This window comes from Salvia miltiorrhiza, chromosome 5 (assembly GCF_028751815.1).
Source record: "Salvia miltiorrhiza cultivar Shanhuang (shh) chromosome 5, IMPLAD_Smil_shh, whole genome shotgun sequence".
NCBI classification, from domain to species: Eukaryota; Viridiplantae; Streptophyta; class Magnoliopsida; order Lamiales; family Lamiaceae; genus Salvia; species Salvia miltiorrhiza.
The window spans coordinates 25,326,856-25,345,593 of record NC_080391.1 but is presented as its reverse complement, the minus strand read 5'-3'; the positions used below and the strand labels follow the sequence as shown (position 1 = coordinate 25,345,593).

At 37.7% G+C, this 18,738-nt stretch overlaps 1 protein-coding gene across 2 annotated transcripts; it reads right to left on the bottom strand.

Moving 5' to 3' along the window:
* Positions 1 to 11,969: 11,969 nt before the first annotated feature.
* LOC131024240 (phytochrome B-like) lies at positions 11,970 to 18,179 on the bottom strand. 2 transcript variants are annotated; one of them, XR_009101702.1, is made up of 5 exons: positions 15,785 to 18,179; positions 14,854 to 15,661; positions 14,252 to 14,545; positions 12,971 to 13,301; positions 11,970 to 12,186 (listed from the first exon to the last, which is right to left on the bottom strand). XR_009101702.1 is itself a non-coding variant. In XM_057953758.1 (4 exons), exons 1-4 carry the CDS (start codon positions 17,883 to 17,885, stop codon positions 13,082 to 13,084), a joined length of 3,423 nt encoding a protein of 1,140 aa, XP_057809741.1. In that variant the 5' UTR covers positions 17,886 to 18,179; the 3' UTR covers positions 12,836 to 13,081. The 2 variants fall into 2 exon arrangements, 1 of the variants encoding a protein (XP_057809741.1); XM_057953758.1 differs by lacking the exon at positions 11,970 to 12,186 and having other exon boundaries at positions 12,836 to 13,301.
* Positions 18,180 to 18,738: the final 559 nt, after the last annotated feature.

The window sequence follows — 18,738 nt, the reverse complement described above, 5'->3', positions numbered from 1 at the left end:
ATCTTGAAACGTTTATGAAAGAAACCAGTATTTCTATCGCCATCATTAAGCCACCTGACCCGACTTTTTTACTGCATAAGAGAATTTTTCTGATTCAAAATAGAGCCCAGCCGAGCTTGAGGAGCTACTTCTGCATCGAAGAGAGAATCGGTGTATCCCTCTTGCGCAATATCAAGCTGAATCGCTTCCAGGGAAGATTGTAAATTCTGGATGCCCTCATCAACATTACCAAACACTTGCTTATTCCATCCTTTAAGAGGCAGCTTAAGTCTCTTAAGCTTCACCATGACCGCAAACAACGGACAAGAAGTGTCCGTTTGAACATTCCACGAGTCCTGCACCAATTGCTTGAAATCTGGATGAAGCAACCACATATCAAGAAATTTGAAACTGCTGCGACGAGGACCTCCACTCTCCTGACATTGAAGGACAATAGGAGAGTGATCAGACGAGATCCGAGGTAAGACATGAGTATTCAGCGAATCCCACATAGAAGAAAATCCCTCAGAGAACAAACAACGGTCTAAAACCGACTCCACATGAAAAGGAAGCAACCGGCGACCACACCAAGTGAAAAACAGACCAGTCACCTCTGATTCAATAAAACCCGAGGCCGCAATGAAATCACAGAAGTCTCTACAAGAAGAAGCACAAGGAATACGACTACTCTTGCGCTCATGCGCACCTTTTACAGCATTAAAGTCTCCAATAAAAAAGGTATTATCAGTGATATGCGTCAATAAATCAACCCACAGACGTCGCCTCTCATTCAAAAGATTATCCCCATGCACAAAGGCCGCACGAAACTTGCGAGAGTACCAAATACAGTCAATAATGACCGTTTGATTAGACGAGAAAATCAAAGAGACCGAAACTTGGGGAGCCGCAAAAACCCAAATGTTAGAACTCATACCGGCACGCGAATTCTGATGTACCGGAACCATATTAACAGAATTCCAAAAAAACAAAGGAATTTTTTAGAAAGCCGCTTTTGGCTCAATAATTCCCAAAAGCATGGGAGAAAATCTAGTGCAATGATCCTGGAGGACTTGACGTGAATCATCGTTTAGTCCTCTAACATTCCAGGACATAACATTTATTGAGAGTAGTCTGCATTCAATGAAGATTTCTCTTCATTCTCAACTTCATTTGCCCAACTTTTCGTAGCCATGTTAGCCATCGTGCATAAAGGAGGGCTTGGCTTGTCATCCACCACAAAGTCTCGAGGTTTTCTACCCGTCGCGTGCGCAATAGTCAACTGCTTTTTAACAATCTCGATGCCAGGTTTCGTCGCCTGCTTCTGCCGAATTTTCCCCACCTCAGCAGGTAACTTTTGGCCTTTAGTCTTAGTATTGGTAGCTATTTCTCTATTGGAGTCCCCCATCGGTTTCGCATTAGACCGCAAAACTCTCCTATCAGGCTGTTGCATAACCGAATCAATCTTCTACTGAATGTGGTTTGCCTCTATTTGCTTCTCCGCCGACTTAATCTCTTGATCCTTTATCCATTGCATTTCCTCTTGTACCAAAGTAGAAACCGCAGTAACAAACTGCTTTTCGTTCATAGTTTGGTTAGCAATCGCTTGACCATTCTTATCCTCAACCTCAATCTCCTCTATCTCTTCAGAGGCTTCTTTGTTTTCTGCCCGAGTTTCAGTACTCCAATCCACTTCCTCTTCATGAATCAAGGCAGTTCCTACTGCAAAATCAGCAGCCGGAGTTTCCATCACCTGCCCTCGCTGCTCTAAATCATCATCTCTTAGAGCAACAACGCAGTCCGCAGCCGGAGTAACCCCCGTTAGTCCTCTTGTATCCCTAACTTTGTTGGAAGAGAGAACCTTCTCCAAAGAAACCTCTCCAGAATGGGTGGCCTTCTCCGTCGCCTCTTCCTCAATAAAACCAGCATCATGATCCCTATCCAGAGCCGCACGAATTTTTAGAAAGAATCTGCTCTTTGGCTTTGAATTGTGTAGCAGTTTTAGCATGAGAAACATCATTCTGTGGTTTATCGTTATGCCGCCATGAGGCCTTGGCAGCAGAACCATTAAAGTGCTGAGAGTTCCTATTATTAGAGCCATCTTTCTCCCCAGTTTTCAGCACTTCCTTTTCTTCAGAGTTCTTCCTGCATTTATCAGCAGAGTGGCCCACCTTCCTACAAATTCCGCAAAAGTAAGGTAAGTTTTCGTAAACGAACTCAATTTCAAAGGAGGCAGAGCCCCTATTGACAGTTAAGTTATAGACAATATCTTTCGTAACATCCATTTCAATGAGGACTCGAGCATAATGTCCAACTGCCCCAAGAAAAGTAGAGCCATCAATCTTAATCGGGGTTCCCGTTGAACGAGCAAGTCCCGAGACGATGTCGGGATGCCGGAGTTCATGTGGCAAATAATAAATCCGTAGCCAAACTTGAGATAAAGCAGCCGTTTCTTTGTAGGGATTAAACAAAGGAACCCATTCTCTAATTTTTAGAATGCCGGTCTTTAACTTCCAGAAGGCCTTCGACTTTGCTTTAGCCAGGTCGCTTTCTCCAGAGAAACGAAGTGTAAAGAATCCCTTGCCGAGAGGGATAACTTGCCACGGAGCCGAGATCCCCCAACGTTGTTGCAACTCCTTTTTAATGTCCTCCGCAAACCGGGGGGATTCTCCTTTTTGCAAAATAAGTCTGGCATGTAACGCAAGGGAAAAGCGTTTCAGCTGTTGATTGTAGAGTTTATCCGGAATATCAAAGTGAATATGATCATTCTTCTTGAAAGGGTGAAGAGTGCAGTAATCTTGCACAAGAACATCTGCAGGCTTGATAGTAGATTGCTGAACTTTTGTGGAGTAAGAAACCCTAGGGTGGCTAGGGTTAGAAGACGGCTCCTCCGCCGTTTTCATGGCATCGCTGTGGACATTTATCTCTGCCGCCGCAGCTTTAGTCATCATCGGATCAAGTTGTGTGGGTGCCAGAGATAGGTCTTTAGAAGCCCCTATCGGTGGAAGATTGCTTGGAAGTAACGGAAACTCACTGTTGAGATCATCATGGTGCGAAGAAGAAGCCATAACACGCCGCCCGGACAGAAGAAATCGGCACGACACCGGCGAAGAAACGAAAGCGTGGGAGCCCTAGCGGCCGCATTGTCTAGCTTGGGAACCCTATATGTAGTTATTCATTATTAGATTAACAAGCGGAAGTTATAATATTGCCATTGGCTTCAAAAGTAGACAAGTTAAATGTCGTGGTAGTCATTTGGATTTAAATGTTTAAGTTTGAATTATATTTTCTCCGTTCAATTAATAATTTTTTAATTTATTTTAAATTATATGACTTTTTCCTATTTTTTGATTAAAGCATTTTTAATTTTCTCTCCCCTCATTAAATAAATGAAATATCACTATTTATGTCTGCCCTAAACAATTATTCCTTAATTTCCATCCCTTAATTTTTGAAATATTATTAATGAGACCGAGAAAGTATAAAAAAGTGGTTAGTATTCACATGTTAGACTTTAATTTCTTTTTTAATATATTACTATGCTTTATTATTTCTCTACTTATTCTTAATTCAAAGAAGCGTGATAGACTAAAAATTATTATACCGACAATGGTTACTCATTTATATATATAAACGGTTACTTATTAGAAGGCATGCATGAAATATCATGTAAAATATACGTACTTTTATGCATAATTATGTAGGAATACTGGGTGATATTTTTTACAAGAATATGCTCTAAATATTCTAGAAATAGTTATAAAAATACAACATCACAATAAATTGAGGAAAGTACTAATAGAAAAAGGCAAGAATAGCCGTCTTTATCATGTGTAAATTAAAAAGATCGATTTATTTAGACAAATAAAAGATTAAAATTTTATATACGTCTTATTAAAAACTTGGTAGTCCTCCTTTACTTGTTTATCATGCGTTCAAATTTTATTTTAAAATATCAATTTAATCTAAGTCGTAAAAATTTTAAAAAAAATTGTTTTTCTAATTTCATTAGGGATAATGTGATGGGATAAAATAATATTGAAAGGTCTACAACAAAAGTATAATTCTGAAATATTAATAGAGGTTAATAAATAATGAAAATAACAAAAATATAACGTTTAGGTCTCATGGAAAATTAAAGAAGAAAATAATTCTTACAAGTTTTTGGATAATATAGGATTTTAGACGAACATGCTACCGCAAAAAAAAATGTATGGGATTCATATGGAGTAAATTTAATGTCTTAATTGCTAAGTTTGACATAACCTTTTTAGCATGTCTTATCCATGAAAATGTATAGGGCCATGCTTCTTGTCTATAGTGTGTGTGGGGGAGAGATAGAGAACATGAAAATGAATGAAACAGATAAGTAGAGGATTTACTTTAGTGAAAGTCATAAAAAAGTTTAATGTGATAATATGTACAACTAGCCACTTAATCACTTTTATCAATACATCTTCTTTGCTCTTTTTGTTTCTACTTTTTCAGCCATGCATATGCTTATCTCAATCTAGAATGATCTGGAATCCATGTTTGTTTATGTTATCTTATTTATTTATTTTTAAGAGGAAACATGTTTGTTTATGTTATCTAAACCAGCGCATAATGCAGAATTAAATAATAAAATACACCTTAATCAACATAATTTTTTAAAAATACATGCATTTATTTTTAAAAAATTATGTGGTGCGCTGTGATTCTGCTACTTAATTTATATTTTCAGCATTTATTTTGTATCTGTGTATACTTAAAAACGAATTGATTAATAAAGGTAGGGGTGTAATCGAACCGAGCCGAACCGAATAGTGATGTACTCAAGTTTGGTTTGTTAAGTATCGAATCGAATCCCGAACTTTACTTACCGAATACTTTGAGGCTCACGAGCCTAATCGAGCCTATACAAATTTTCTAAATTTATATTTATATTTAAAATATTGATTATTTTATTTTAAAAATAAATTATTTTATTTAAAATAATAAATATATTAATTATTTTCTTATAACAAACAAAATTAATTAGAGATTTAATACAATTATTATTAATTTTAGTGGATAAATATACGTTATGTCTACTAATAATTTATATTTTTCAAGCTGAATCACTTGACGAATATGTTCACGAGCTAACGAGCCGAATACTACTAAGCTCAAGTTTGGTTTGTTTATTTTACGAGCTTCTCTAAACGAACTTGAACAAGCTTTTTTCGAGCCGAACTCCGAATAGTTCGCGAGCGGCTTGGTTTGTTTACAGTCCTAAATAAAGGTAATATAAATAGTAAAATGAAACGCATTAATAAGGTAATATAAATAGTAAAATGAAACACATTTAACATTTGTTTGGTATAGAACATTATGAATTTGTTGTGTAAATATAGACATTGTGAAAAATAAAATTTTCACTACTTAAAAAATTCAAACTCAGGAAAATGAATTCATCCAATAAGATCATGAATCAATAGTAGATTTTCATACTATTTTATATTTTAACAGGTGTTTTCATTTTGTATGAAACTTTATACATTTTTGTGTGAAATTATATGCATGTAAAACATTACTATTTTGGAGGAGTGGGGGTGCGGGTGCGGGTGGTGTGGTGTGGTGACGAAAATACCAGATTTGTAAAAAATGAAATGCATTTTTTGTACAATTTAATATATTTTTGTGTGAAACTTTTTATGCACTTTTTTGTGTGAAATCATATGCATGTAAAACGTGTCTGTTTTGAGAAAAAAAAAATAAAAAAATTGATTTTTTTATATATTCGATTTTTTATTTCGATTTTACCTCTGTGCTGATTTTGTCTTTGAATGACTTGAAAGCTACATGGACAAAATGTGTGGTCCAAATTGAGTACTACATACTAACTAAAATTTGGGTACTATACATGATCTCATTCATATATATATATATAAGGTTGCATTCTATGATAACCACTCCCCTAGATGGAGAATAAAGACCAAATCAAGGTCATTCATTGAATCCAAATCAACAATCCAGATTGCATCCGGATTTAATTTTTCATGTAATTAAAAATTGATGATTAGCATTTATTTAATCGAAAAAGGTCAAATGTGTAAAAAACAAATTGACCGAATTCATCCTGTTGAACAAATCTCGAAAATTCATCTCTTCTCATTCTGGGATCTGATCTATTTCGACGAACATATCGATGAACATTAGTATGTTTATTTGTTTTTATACGAACATATCGACGAACATTAGTATGTTCGTTTGTTTTTATACGAACATATCGACGAACATTACTATGTTCGTTTATTTTTATACGAACATATCGACGAACATTAGTATGTTCATTTGTTAGGAGTGACTGAAACATATACAAAAACGGCTGATACACAATATTTAACTAATTTTTAGGGATTTAGTATATCTTGTCAAATATAAAATAATGCTGAATGAATTTAATTATGGACGATATCAGTTATAGAATAGTATGCATTTACTTATTTGACCTTTACAGATTTAAATACAAAAAAAAAATCTAATACAATTTTTTGGTCCGTTAGATTAAACAAAATCGACGCACATGATTTGATCTTTATTCTTTATCTAAGGGAGTGGTCTCCATTGAACTCTCCCCTATATATATATATATATATATATATATATATATATATATATATATATAGGGATGAGCTGCCGTGAGAACAATAAAAGCAATTTTCAATGTATGAATTTTATGTAGAACACGTATGAATTCGTTGTATAAAGGTATGAATTGTAAAAAATAAATTTTTGCTACCTTTGGGATTCGAACTCATAACCATAAATCCATCCAACAGGGTTACGAATCAACCTTAGATCTTGATGATCTATGGGATGAAAATGATTCTTATTTTATATCTTAAGAAGTGTACTTATTTTAGCCCTATGTAGCCGCTCCAATGAGACCCCCTAATTTTAGTGAGATCTAGGGCACGATCTGGTCCATTTATTATATCAATCCTATGGCTGATATTGTATCTGGAGGAAGAATTTTTTTCGCAGGGTTCGAATCATGGAGGGAGCAGAATATTTTAAATTTTGTTATTCTTCAGTATATACTGCATTGTTCATCAGTATATAGTGTCATGTTCATCAGTATATATGTCTTATTCATTACCAGTTTTTTAAATTTTGTTTTTCATCAGTATATACATCTTGTTCGTTAGATATGCATGTTGTTCATTGGTATTATATGTCTTATTCATTGTCCTCAGTGTTTCACGAAAAATAGGGGGTCTCACTGGATACTGATGAACATGGCACTATATACTGATGAACAATGCAGTATATACTGAAGAATAACAAAATTTAAAATATTCTGCTCCCTCCAGGATTCGAACCCTGCGAAAAAAATTCTTCCTCCAGATACAATATCAGCCATAGGATTGGTGAAATAAACGCACCAGATCGTGCCCTAGATCTCACTAAAATTAGAGGGTCTCATTGGAGCGGCCCCTTATATATATATATATATATATATATATATATATATATATATATATATATATATATAGGGAGTGGTTCAATTGAGAAGCTCAAATGTGTTGAGAAGTTAAGAAGCAATCTAATAGATGAATATGTCAGTACATTTTGATGAACATGGCAATTAGACCCCATATCAATAAATTTTTTGAACATACCAAATATAACTGACGAACATACGAATCTATTTAATTGGTTAAAAAATACGCCACAACCAAGGATCGAACCCCAGATCAAACCCGCGTTCATAAAAACTAATTGACATGTTCATCTATTGGATTGCTTCTCAACTTCTCAACATATTTGAGCTTCTCAATAAAACCTAACCCTATATATATATATATATATATATATATATATATATATATATATATATAGAGAGAGAGAGAGAGTTTGGTTCAAGTGTAAACTCTATCTTACGGTGAAAACTAGATCCTATGAACAAACACATAAATACGTGAACAAAAGATAGTCAAATCGTGAACAATTAAATGTTCACGTGTATACAAGATTCAACCATCTTTGTTCATGTATTTTATGTATTATAGTTGTTCACAACTTGATTATCTCTTATTCATGTATTTTATGTGTTTGTTCATAGGATCTAGTTTTCACCGTAAGATAGAGCTTACACTTGATCCTTCCATTATATATATAAATGGGCGCGCTCCAGTAAGACCCCTTATTTTTCGTAAGACACTAAGAACAATGAATATGACATATATATTGATGAACAAGTGCCATAAGACAGTATATACTGATGAATAATGAAATTTAAAAAATTGGTAATGAACAAGAAATATAAACTGATGAATAAGGCAGTATATACTGATGAACAATGCAGTAATATTGATGAATAACGGAATTTAAAATATTTCGCTTCCTCCAGGATTCGAACTCTGAGAAAAAAAATTCTCCCCCTAGATACAATATCAGCCATAGGAGGTCGTGTCTTAGGTCTCACTAAAAATAGGAAGTCTCATTGGAGCGCTTTCATATATATATATATATATATATATATATATATATATATATATATATATGAGATCATATAGATCCCAATGCTTATAATAGATCCCTAGATCCAAATCTTGACCACACATTTATGACATGTGGCGCATCAAGATGGTGACACGTGGCAAGGATTCCAAGGCAAAATCTGGAGGGGTAAAATTGGAATGTAATTTTCGGATTTAATAATTAAAAAAATATATATATATTTTTTTTTAGATTTTCTCAAAATATGCATAACTTTGAACAGAAAAATGCATTTAATTTTTCCAGTTTTGGTATTTTCACCACCCCACCCCATACCACCCCCAATCCAGCCCACACCACCCCCCAACCCTCCCCATTACCACCCCCCAAAAATATGCATGTTTCACATGCATATAAAATCAAACAAAAATGCATAAAGTTTTCACATAAAAATGCATTAAATTATACAAAAAATGCATTTCATTTTAATAAATCTGGTAGTTTCGCCACCCCACCCCACCCCTGCCCCTGCCCCCCACCCCCCCCCCCCCCCCCCCAAAAAAAATTTTTTTTTTTTTTTTCAAAAACTGATTTTCTAATTGCTGGCCCACCCCCACCCCCACCCCCCATCGACCCACCCCCCCACCCCCCCCCAAAAAAATTTTTTTTATTTTTTTTATTTTTTTAAAAACTGATTTTCAAAAAAAAAAAATTTTTTTGGGGGGGGGGGGTGGGGGGGTGGGTGGGTGGGGGGGGGTCAGTGGTCAGAAAATCAGTTTTTAAAAAAATAATTTTTTTTTTTTTTTTGGGGGGTTGGGGGGGTGGGTGGGGGGTATGGGGTGGGTGGGGGTGGGGTTCTGGGGTGGGGTGGGGTTCTGGGGTGTGGGGGGTGGGGTTGGGGTGGGGTGAAATCTTATGCATATTTATATGAAACTTTATGCAAATGAAAGTTCATGTATTCTCGTATGAAACTTTATGCATCTAAAATATACATATTTTGAGAAAATATAATTTTTTTTTTTTTGAATTTCGAAAATTACATTCCAATTTTACCCCTCTCCAGATTTTGCCTTGAAATGCCTTGCCACGTGTCACCATCTTGATGCGCCACATGTCATAAATGTGTTGTCTAGATTTGGATCTACGGATCTATTATAAGCATAGGGATCCACCGGAACCCAACCCTATATATATATATATATATATATATATATATATATATATATGGTGCGGTTATAGTGAGAACCACAATTATCGTGAGAACATAAGAACCAATAAAATTACTGCATCTGCTATACAAATTAATGCATCCGCTATTAAATTTAATGCATCAAAAAAAAAAAAAAAATTTGTTCCCTTCAGGATTCGAACCCAGCACCTGCATCCATCCACCAAGATGATGCATCCACCGTAGATCTTGATGATCGAATGGCTTAAAATGGTTCTCCGTTCTTATTTTATTAGTGGTTCTTATTTGAACCTCTCCCTATATATATATATATATATATATATATATATATATATATATATATAGGGGATGGCTACAGTAAAAACACTTCTTAAAATATAAATATAAACGTTTTTTAATGTACGAATTTTATCCAACAGGGTTACGAATTCATCCAACATGCTTACGAATTGTGAAAAATAAATTTTTGCTACCTTTGGGATTCGAACCCAGGACCACGAATTCATCCAAAAGGGTTACGAATCAACCGTAGATCTTGATGATCTAAGGGCTGAAAATCATTTATATTTTATACACTTAAGAGTGTTTTTATTCTAGCCCTCCCCTATATATATATAGAGATAACTACATTATTTGTGCGAATGTGAGAACCATCAAATCTAATACATTCACTATAAAAATTAATGCATTCGCTGATAAAATTAATGCACTCGAACCCAAGATCTGCATTCATCCAACAAGATGATTTATCCACCGTAGATCTTGATGATCGAATGATTGAAAATGATTCTCCATTCTTTTTTTATTGGGTTAATAGCCAGAAAATACATGAACTTTCACTGAATTTGCAAATTGCACATGACCTTCAAAAATGGCCTCAGAATACATGACCTTTTAATTTAATTGTAAATTGCACACGCGTTGACCAACACATTAATCTCTGCTGATATGGCTCCCGGAATTTTCCTACGTGGACGACCGGCGTTCAAGTAATACGACATCGTTTTGTAGTTATATTTAACGCTCAAAACGACGTCGTTTTGAGTGATTATAACTATTAAAAAAAATCCCAAAATCTGCAAACCACCGCCACCGCCTGAAACCAGCCACCCCAATCCACCACCACCGCCTACATCCAACCACCACCACCCCAATCGAACCCTGAATCCAGCCACCCCAATCCACCACCACCGCCTACATCCAACCACCCCAATCGAACCCTGAATCCAGCCACCCCAATCCACCACCACCCCAATCGAACCCAGAATCCAGCCACCCCAATCCACCACCACCACAAGATCTGCAAATAGAGAAGGAAATGAACGGCAAATGAACCTCCGGCGCCGATTTCAAGTTCTCAAGGTCGGTGCAGACTTGGAGCCACTGAGCGAGATCACCGGAGTCATTGCGCGAACCTAGGGAGAATCCTCAGATCTGCACACGAGCCCAGATCTGGTGCGCCTCTCGCAGTGGAGGAGGGTTTTCAGGGGTGCCGGCGGAGGAGGATGAAGGAGATGATGGTTTGAAGAGGAAAATAAGAGAAGAAGAATTTCAGAGAGGAGAAGAAAAATTTGAAGAGGAACAGAGGGGCAGAGGAAGAGGGCGTGGAACGATGGCCAATCGTCGGTCCTCGTCGGCCCCTCGGCAGCGACGACGGTTCTCTTACAGACGGAGAATGAGAGAGAGCTAGGGCTCGGTTTAGGAGAAGATTTCCACCTGAGTTTGAGGGAGAGAAGAAATGGATCGAAGGTCAGAGGCGGCGCCGGAGGTTAGGGCGGCAGAGTCGGATCTGTCGCGGAGGTGAGAGGTCGGAGCAAGATTTTGGAAAGAGGGGTTTTGGGTTCCGGCGTCTTCAATTTTGTTTTTTTCAATTTTGTTTTTTTTTTTTTTAATATTAAGAGTAATGCCATGTCAAAAATAAAAGTGTGTATTGTGGAGCTACACGTGTAAAAAAATCCACGTGTAATGCCATGTATGTTAAATATTGTCCACGTCATCGCCGATCAAACTTAAAAGTGATCGGAACTTTCACCGTGTGCAATTTGCAATTAAATTAAAAGGTGGTGTATTCTGGGGCTATTTTTGAAGGTCATGTGCAATATACAAATTCGGTGAAAGTTCATGTATTTTTCGACTATTAACCCTTTTTTATTTAATGGTTCTTTCTAGAACCTCTCCCTACAAATATATATTTAAAGGAGAGTTGACAAATTATAGTTGAGGTTTTCTAATTTTAAATCAAGATCATGATCCAAACTCAGTCAATCATCAATGAAATTATAGTCACGCTACTTTCGAATGTGAGTCTCACAAATTTTGAACTGTGAAGCAATCTAAGTAGATGTGAATAAGTTGTATATTTTGATGAAATGTCAATTAATTTTTATGAACGTGTGTTTGATCTGGGGTTCTATTCCTGGCGGCGGCGTGTTTTTCAACAAATTAAATAGATTCGTATGTTCATACATTCACCCACCAATATGATGCATCCACCGTAGATCTTGATGATCGAATGGCTGAAAATGATTCTCCGTTCTTCTTTCTTGATCCTCTCCCTATATTTATATATAGACAAATATGTATATGAAAAATGTTATCATACACGTTTATGATTCGATTATGCACACCCCAGTGACCCCACCCAGTGACAACAGATAGTATGGTGAAAATCACACAAGTAGTTCAGGAGTTTCAACATTATCTATCTTCATACTGAAATAGGAGGAAAAAAACAAGGGTTAATTAAATTACTGAACTTTCAACAAATTCTCATTTTACACATGAACTTTAAAATCTTTATTAAAATTACTCAATTATTAATTTCTTCTCATTTTGCATATCTGTCCATTTTTCATCTTGGTGACATGGCATAAATATACTTGTTTGATATGAATATTCATGTGTAACATAAATATGACCGTGTAGAAAAATAGAACTGACGTTGTAATGTATTATTTGAAGGAAACGACGTCATTTTGGGCCCTAAGTTTGATCGTAAAATGAGCAAATATGCAAAATTAGAAGAAATTAATAGTTGAGTAATTTTAATAAAGATTTAAAAGTTCATGTGCAAAATGAGAATTTGTTAAAAGTTCAGTGATTTATATGCAAATAACCTAAAAAAGAATTATCAAAGTACACATATATACTATATTTAGCATATCACTCTCCCCCTTCATAATAATGAAAGAAACAAAAAAGAAAAAAAAAACATTTTATGGCTCCATCTCATATTCAGTGTGTATTAATATGAACATGCACAAATTTTTCATATCAATATCAGCAATATTTTCAGTGAAGACTATACTGAAGTCCCAAGTTGAAGTTGGCAGAAATGACCTGGCAGGTGAAAGCTCGAAGATGTGTGTCCTCAAGGGCCAGCCGTGCAAGTCTCAGAAGTCGACTCTGACTTGTTGTAGAGATTGAGTGTGGGGTCGTAGTCGTTCCAGATCAGTCGATACTCATTAAATCCCTGCTAGACATAGGCAGATCAAGAACAATAAGGAAGAAAGATTTCTCTGATTCTCTGATATATTGAACTTCTCCATTCATAAGCTTCAAGAGTTTCTTGCACATGCTTAATCCTAGGCCTTCCTGAGTCGCCCATCGCCCATTTTGGAACATGTCTTGGACGAGTTCAGGAGGAAGACCTTCGCCTGGACACGTAATCCTTCACGGGTATAAAGAATATTAAGATTGGACACGTAATCATTCACGGGTATAAAGAATATTAAGATTGTATCACTTCAGGTGATAGCTTAGATAGATCAAAAATATTCAATTGTTTGTACTGTCAATCTAAGCTCACTCAAAGTAAATGTCCCCCAAATAAACAAATGGGTCGACTAATTCTTCATTTCGAACTTACACGCAGAAATTGACACTTCATTTAGAAACATAGAAGACAGAACAATAATTAAATATCACTTGTAAAATGCTGTGCTTATGAAAGAAGTATTAATCTGAAGAAGGATAAAACAAGGGGATGGCATAATGTGTGAAACTATATGGTAGGCTCAAAGACTATCACACAACTGACCACAGGAAGTTAAAACTCTAAAATAACTTCAAAACAAGATGCAGCATATAATTACTGTACTAGTTATGGTGAATATAGCTCATGCTAATCATAAAACAGGCCAGATTCAAATTTCCTAGCTAGAAACTACAATTACATATTATCAATCACCGTGATATTATTTAACTACTCTTGTGTGTTGACATGTTGTGAGATTAAATTAGTAGCAATCTAATATGCCAAAATGTTATAATAACCTGGTCCACATGAATTCTCCTGAAAAATCTCTTTGGCTGGCATTTTTTTTCATGAGCTATTTCATGTGAATTTCATATTTTTTGGAATCAATATTCTATTTAAACCTCAAAAGTTCATCAAACTGAAAATACTGCACCAAGTCAAACATCTTTAAGACATTGACGTTATATTTGCTGACGATCATCGAGTATCTCGAATAATGACTATTAGGATCCATTAGGCTACCTAATGTTTGAATAGCATGGATATTTGAATAAAAGTGAAAAAGTGGTATCATGCGAGCACAATATTAAGAAGAGGATAACAACTAGATGAGGAAATCCAAGATAGCAAACAATTCTTACCTAAATTCGATGTGCACTGTGGTCATTGATTCAGAGATTTGCTTCAAGTTTGGACTGAGTTGCATTTCTATCCAACCTTTTGAGGTTGGTGCATACCGCACCATGTTCAGTAAGAAATCGGCTAAGATTTGTTGAATTCTAAATTGATCACCATAGACTCCCAGTGTCTTGACTTCCTCAGGTATATCATGGATCAACTGCATACCTCTTTCTCTAAGCAAGAACATTGCTTGGCTAACAACGGCATCTATTACACTCCCAAGTAGAAACTCAGAATTCTCAAGCTCCATTGAACTAACAAAATAAATAAGCCCGATTCAATTCAACCAGTAAAGAACGTGAAAACTATAACAAGTTCCATACAAGTTAAGAGAGACAAGTCCATCAGCTACAGAAATAGAAAGAAATACCTGCTTAACAAGCTTTAAGGTTTACCAAAATCACAAATTAGTCGAATATATTTTCAGAATCTATGAAGCCATTAATAATAAAGAAACTGAATTTGGGGGAAGTTTGTTCATATTTAGTGAAATCTACGCTTTCTTATGTCTGATTTTATGACTGAAATCAAAATTCAACACAAACATTCAAAGAAGACATACCCATCCTCAATTCTTTCAAGTTCAACATCCTTCATAATCTTTAATAACTGCCTCTCACAAGCAGCACTGGTCTCAAGAAACTGCTTCTGGTCTTCAGTCAAATTTGTGCTTTCCAGAACTGAATTAGCAAAACGTATACCACTTAATGGATTTCTTATTTCCTGACAAATATAAGTGAGCTCTTTCATCTTTAAAACACAGTTCTTTTCCTTTTGCCTCTGGACTCTGATAGCTTGTTGCAACTCAGGACTTGCAATTTGCAAGAAACAAAAGGTTCCAACAATATGGCCCTCCGTATTTACCCTCTTGTTGGCAGTCAACAGAGCTTGTACATATTTACCACTTCGGTCAAAAAAAGAAAACGGGAACTTGTCAGTATCCTGACCTCCAAGTGCATTGTGCAAGACAATCATGAATTTTGTCAATGCATCTGATCCCTTGAGCTGACAACAATTTCCGAATATCTCCCCAACCAACATCTTTCCAATGATGTCCTCCCTACTCCACCCAGTTAGCTTTTGCATAGCGGTGTTCCACTCATAGCAAGATGTATTCTCATCCGAAGCAAATATAGGTGGAATTAGAGTACTCGGATTGTGTATAATTGCCTTGTAATCACCTTGAATATTGATAAACTTATCCATCACAAATTTCTGACCGGTGACATCCTGACCAACAAAGCACACACCAACTATGTTGTTTGTATAATCCTTGCTAGAACAAGCATTGACCACCAAAAATATAGCCTTCTTGCTGGTTTCAGTACCAAATGTCCTCAACTTTAATTCTACATTCTGCTCTTCCTCACCTGCATTACTTATGATATAAGAGCATTTTGGGGAAAGATTACAAAATAAAAGCTAATTCCACCAACTCAAATGATATCAGTGCTCCTGATGAATCAAAGCTAAAAAGAATTACTGAAGATTACCTATGAGAGCATGAAATAGAAGTTTGTCAGCCATTTCTTCCGATTCTTTGTGAACAAGATCATGAACCAAGGACTTCCCCATTGCTTCCTCAACAGAGAGTCCAGTCAACTCAGCAACTTTTGCATTCCACCCATTTATGCGGCCTTCACTGTCAACAGCAAATATAGGAGCCCTTGCAGTCTCTATCAACCTACCCATTTCTCTGGCTACAGAACTGAGTTCATCAATCCCTTGTAACTCCAAGTCCCCTCCTTGGGTTGCTACAACTGCCTTAGAATTGCTTCCATCAGAATCCTGAAATGACTCTCTCAAAATTAGTTGAAGAGAGTGAATTGCATCCATCTCTGCATTCTCCCATGGTAGACTGCGGCTCTTGACAACTTCTAGAAACGCGTTGAATGAGGAACGAGGATGCATTCTCATGCCATCATCTTTATCCTTTGGATGATGCTTTGCTCCACCCCATTTCATCTCTTTAGCAGTATGGGAACGAAACCAGAACAAGAAATCTCTTGAAGTGATATACGCAACAGCCATTCCACATACAGCATTGCCTAGAGAGGCTGCCCCAGGATACCCTGCATCAGCTAAACTATCAGTGCTCAAACCTGTCGAACCTTCATGAGACACCAGCAACCATTGCAGAATATCCTTCATCTGCACCTCAGTAGGTGTGACGCCCAGAGGATAATACTTCCCTTGGTAGTATAGAGCAGCACCATCACATTTCACGAGGTCCATAATGCTAGGGCTCTGTGTAACAATCCCACTAGGTGAATCTCGAAGTAACATATCGCACAATAGAGTCTGTGTCCTTAAAACATGCTTCTCAGACAACTGTGACGCCAACTGTAACTCCATATTCAGTTGAAGTCCAAACGCCTGCATCAGGAATTCACAAGCATAACGAAGAGGGAATGGAACATAACGAGCAGAAGAGTGGTGACCAACAACCAATCCCCATAGCCTCATTGAGTTTCTTCCTCCAACACCATCTTCATCATTTCCATTGATAATAACAGCCAAAGTTAAAGAAGCAACTGACCCCATAAATGCCATGTACTGGGCATGGCAACCATGAGGAGCCCTCAGTGTAGAACCTACCAAACACAAAGGCTGCATCAGTGCTTCATCCTGAATAACCGTGATGGGTCTAGCTGTACAGTCCACGATCAACCGGACTCTATTCTGCTTAAAAAGAAACCTTGAAGCCTGGGGAATATCCGTGGAAGGATAATGCAATCCTAGGTATGGATCCAAATCATGTCTCTTACTCTCTGCCACAACCTCACCATGCTCATCCTCATGAAACTTATAAACCATAACTCGATCAAATCCTGTTAGCTCTCTCAAACACTCAACAACTGTATCACACAAAAGCTTAATGTCCCCACCGGGGAGTGACTGCAAATGGGAAATGACCCTCACAGCAAGCTTCTGAGACTGTACAGCTCCAGCTATGGAAAGAGCAGGGTCCTCCTTCCTAGCAGGCTCTAAATCTATCACTATCCCTACATCTATCCTATGCAAAATAGCATAAAAGGGCTTCCCAGAATTCTTGGAATGAACCCAAACTGGATTCAACAACGTGATTTCCCGCGCCCCAAACGCCCTCTCGAGCAAAATCGAGCTGGAGGGGGTGAAAAGGCTCCTAACATCAGTGCCGATTGTCAAAGTTTCCAGCTTTTCAAGACTTGGGACTGACTGAGGCGTCAAGGCCAGCATTTCACAGGCATTCTCCGAGTAAGCTATGACGCAGAAACTCCGCTCATCGACAGCAATCATACAACCAAAGGGCTGAATGTGGCCTCCGCGCTGTATTTTCGAGAAATAAGCGGTGATCTGCTGCTCGGAGACGGATTGATTACCGGTTCTAACGCTCTGTGAATAATCAAACGATTTCTCAGACTGCTCGAATACCGCGTGGAGTCTCGCATCCACGGTGTACTGCGCTACAGCCCTGCTCACTGAATGGCCGCCCCTGTTCGTGCTGGAATTGTTGTTAGTGCTGCTGCGGTGGTGATGGCGCTGCTCTGCAGCTGAGGATTGAGCTGCGGAACTCTGATTTGCATAAATATCCTTGCTTCCTGAAGTAGACATTTCATCAAACAACTTGCGCCCCGATACTGTTCTGCTCGAGCTTCAGAAAATTGAGCTGAATTGTGTGGTGAATCGAGACAATATGCATGTATTCTGCTTGCTAACCATTCATTGTGTCCTCGGCTCTTTTTCCCCGTCGATTTTTGGATTGAGAATCGCGGAATAAAGGGAAAGGAACGGTGCGAGTAATCATTTTCAAGGAATTTTCTTCGCGAGTGGGTTTTGCTGCAGCTTCTGATTTTGCGTGCTGGTAAACAGGCACAGGGACTCGAGTGAAAGGCTGAAAGCATTTCAAGTTTTGGGGGCTTTTTCTTTATTTTTTTTAGGGATAAGTATCAGATTAGCCCTTAACGTAGAAGCCCTTATGGCATTGAGCCCCTTATGGCAAGCGGTGTGTCAAATAAACCCCTGTCGTAATTAATTTTGAACAAATACACTCTTAGACCTAACGTCCACTTAACAGCCGTTTACTTATTATTTTTTTTTTATTTTTCTTTTTTTGGTGGGTCCCACTTGTCCCAACCCTGGCCCGGCAGCAGCTGCTGCCTTCGTCATCTCCGCACGAGAGCAGCGCCGCGGTCTGTTCTCCAGATCCAGCGACGCCGCCGCCTCCCTCCATCTTGCTCCCCTGCTCTCCCAGCCCTGGCCGGCAGCAGCTGCTGCCTTTGTCATCTCCGCACGAGAGCAGCGCCGCCGTCCGTTCTCCAGATCCAGCGACGCCGCCGCCTCCCTCCATCTCGCTCCCCTGCTCTCCCAGCCCTGGCCGGCAGCAGCGGCTGCCTTCGTCATCTCTGCACAAGAGCAGCGGCGTCGTCCGTTCTCCAGATCCAGCGACGCCGCCGTCTCCCTCCAT

Coding starts and splice junctions, on each gene's coding strand:
- LOC131024240 (XM_057953758.1), bottom strand. CDS start 17,885: ATGTCTACTTCAGGAAGCAAGGATATTTATGCAAATCAGAGTTCCGCA. Junction 14,546..14,853: donor CTTGAAAGAATTGAGGATGG/GTATGTCTTCTT, acceptor TTATTTTGTTAG/TTCAATGGAGCTTGAGAATT. Junction 13,302..14,251: donor ACAGTGCACATCGAATTTAG/GTAAGAATTGTT, acceptor ATACCCGTGAAG/GATTACGTGTCCAGGCGAAG.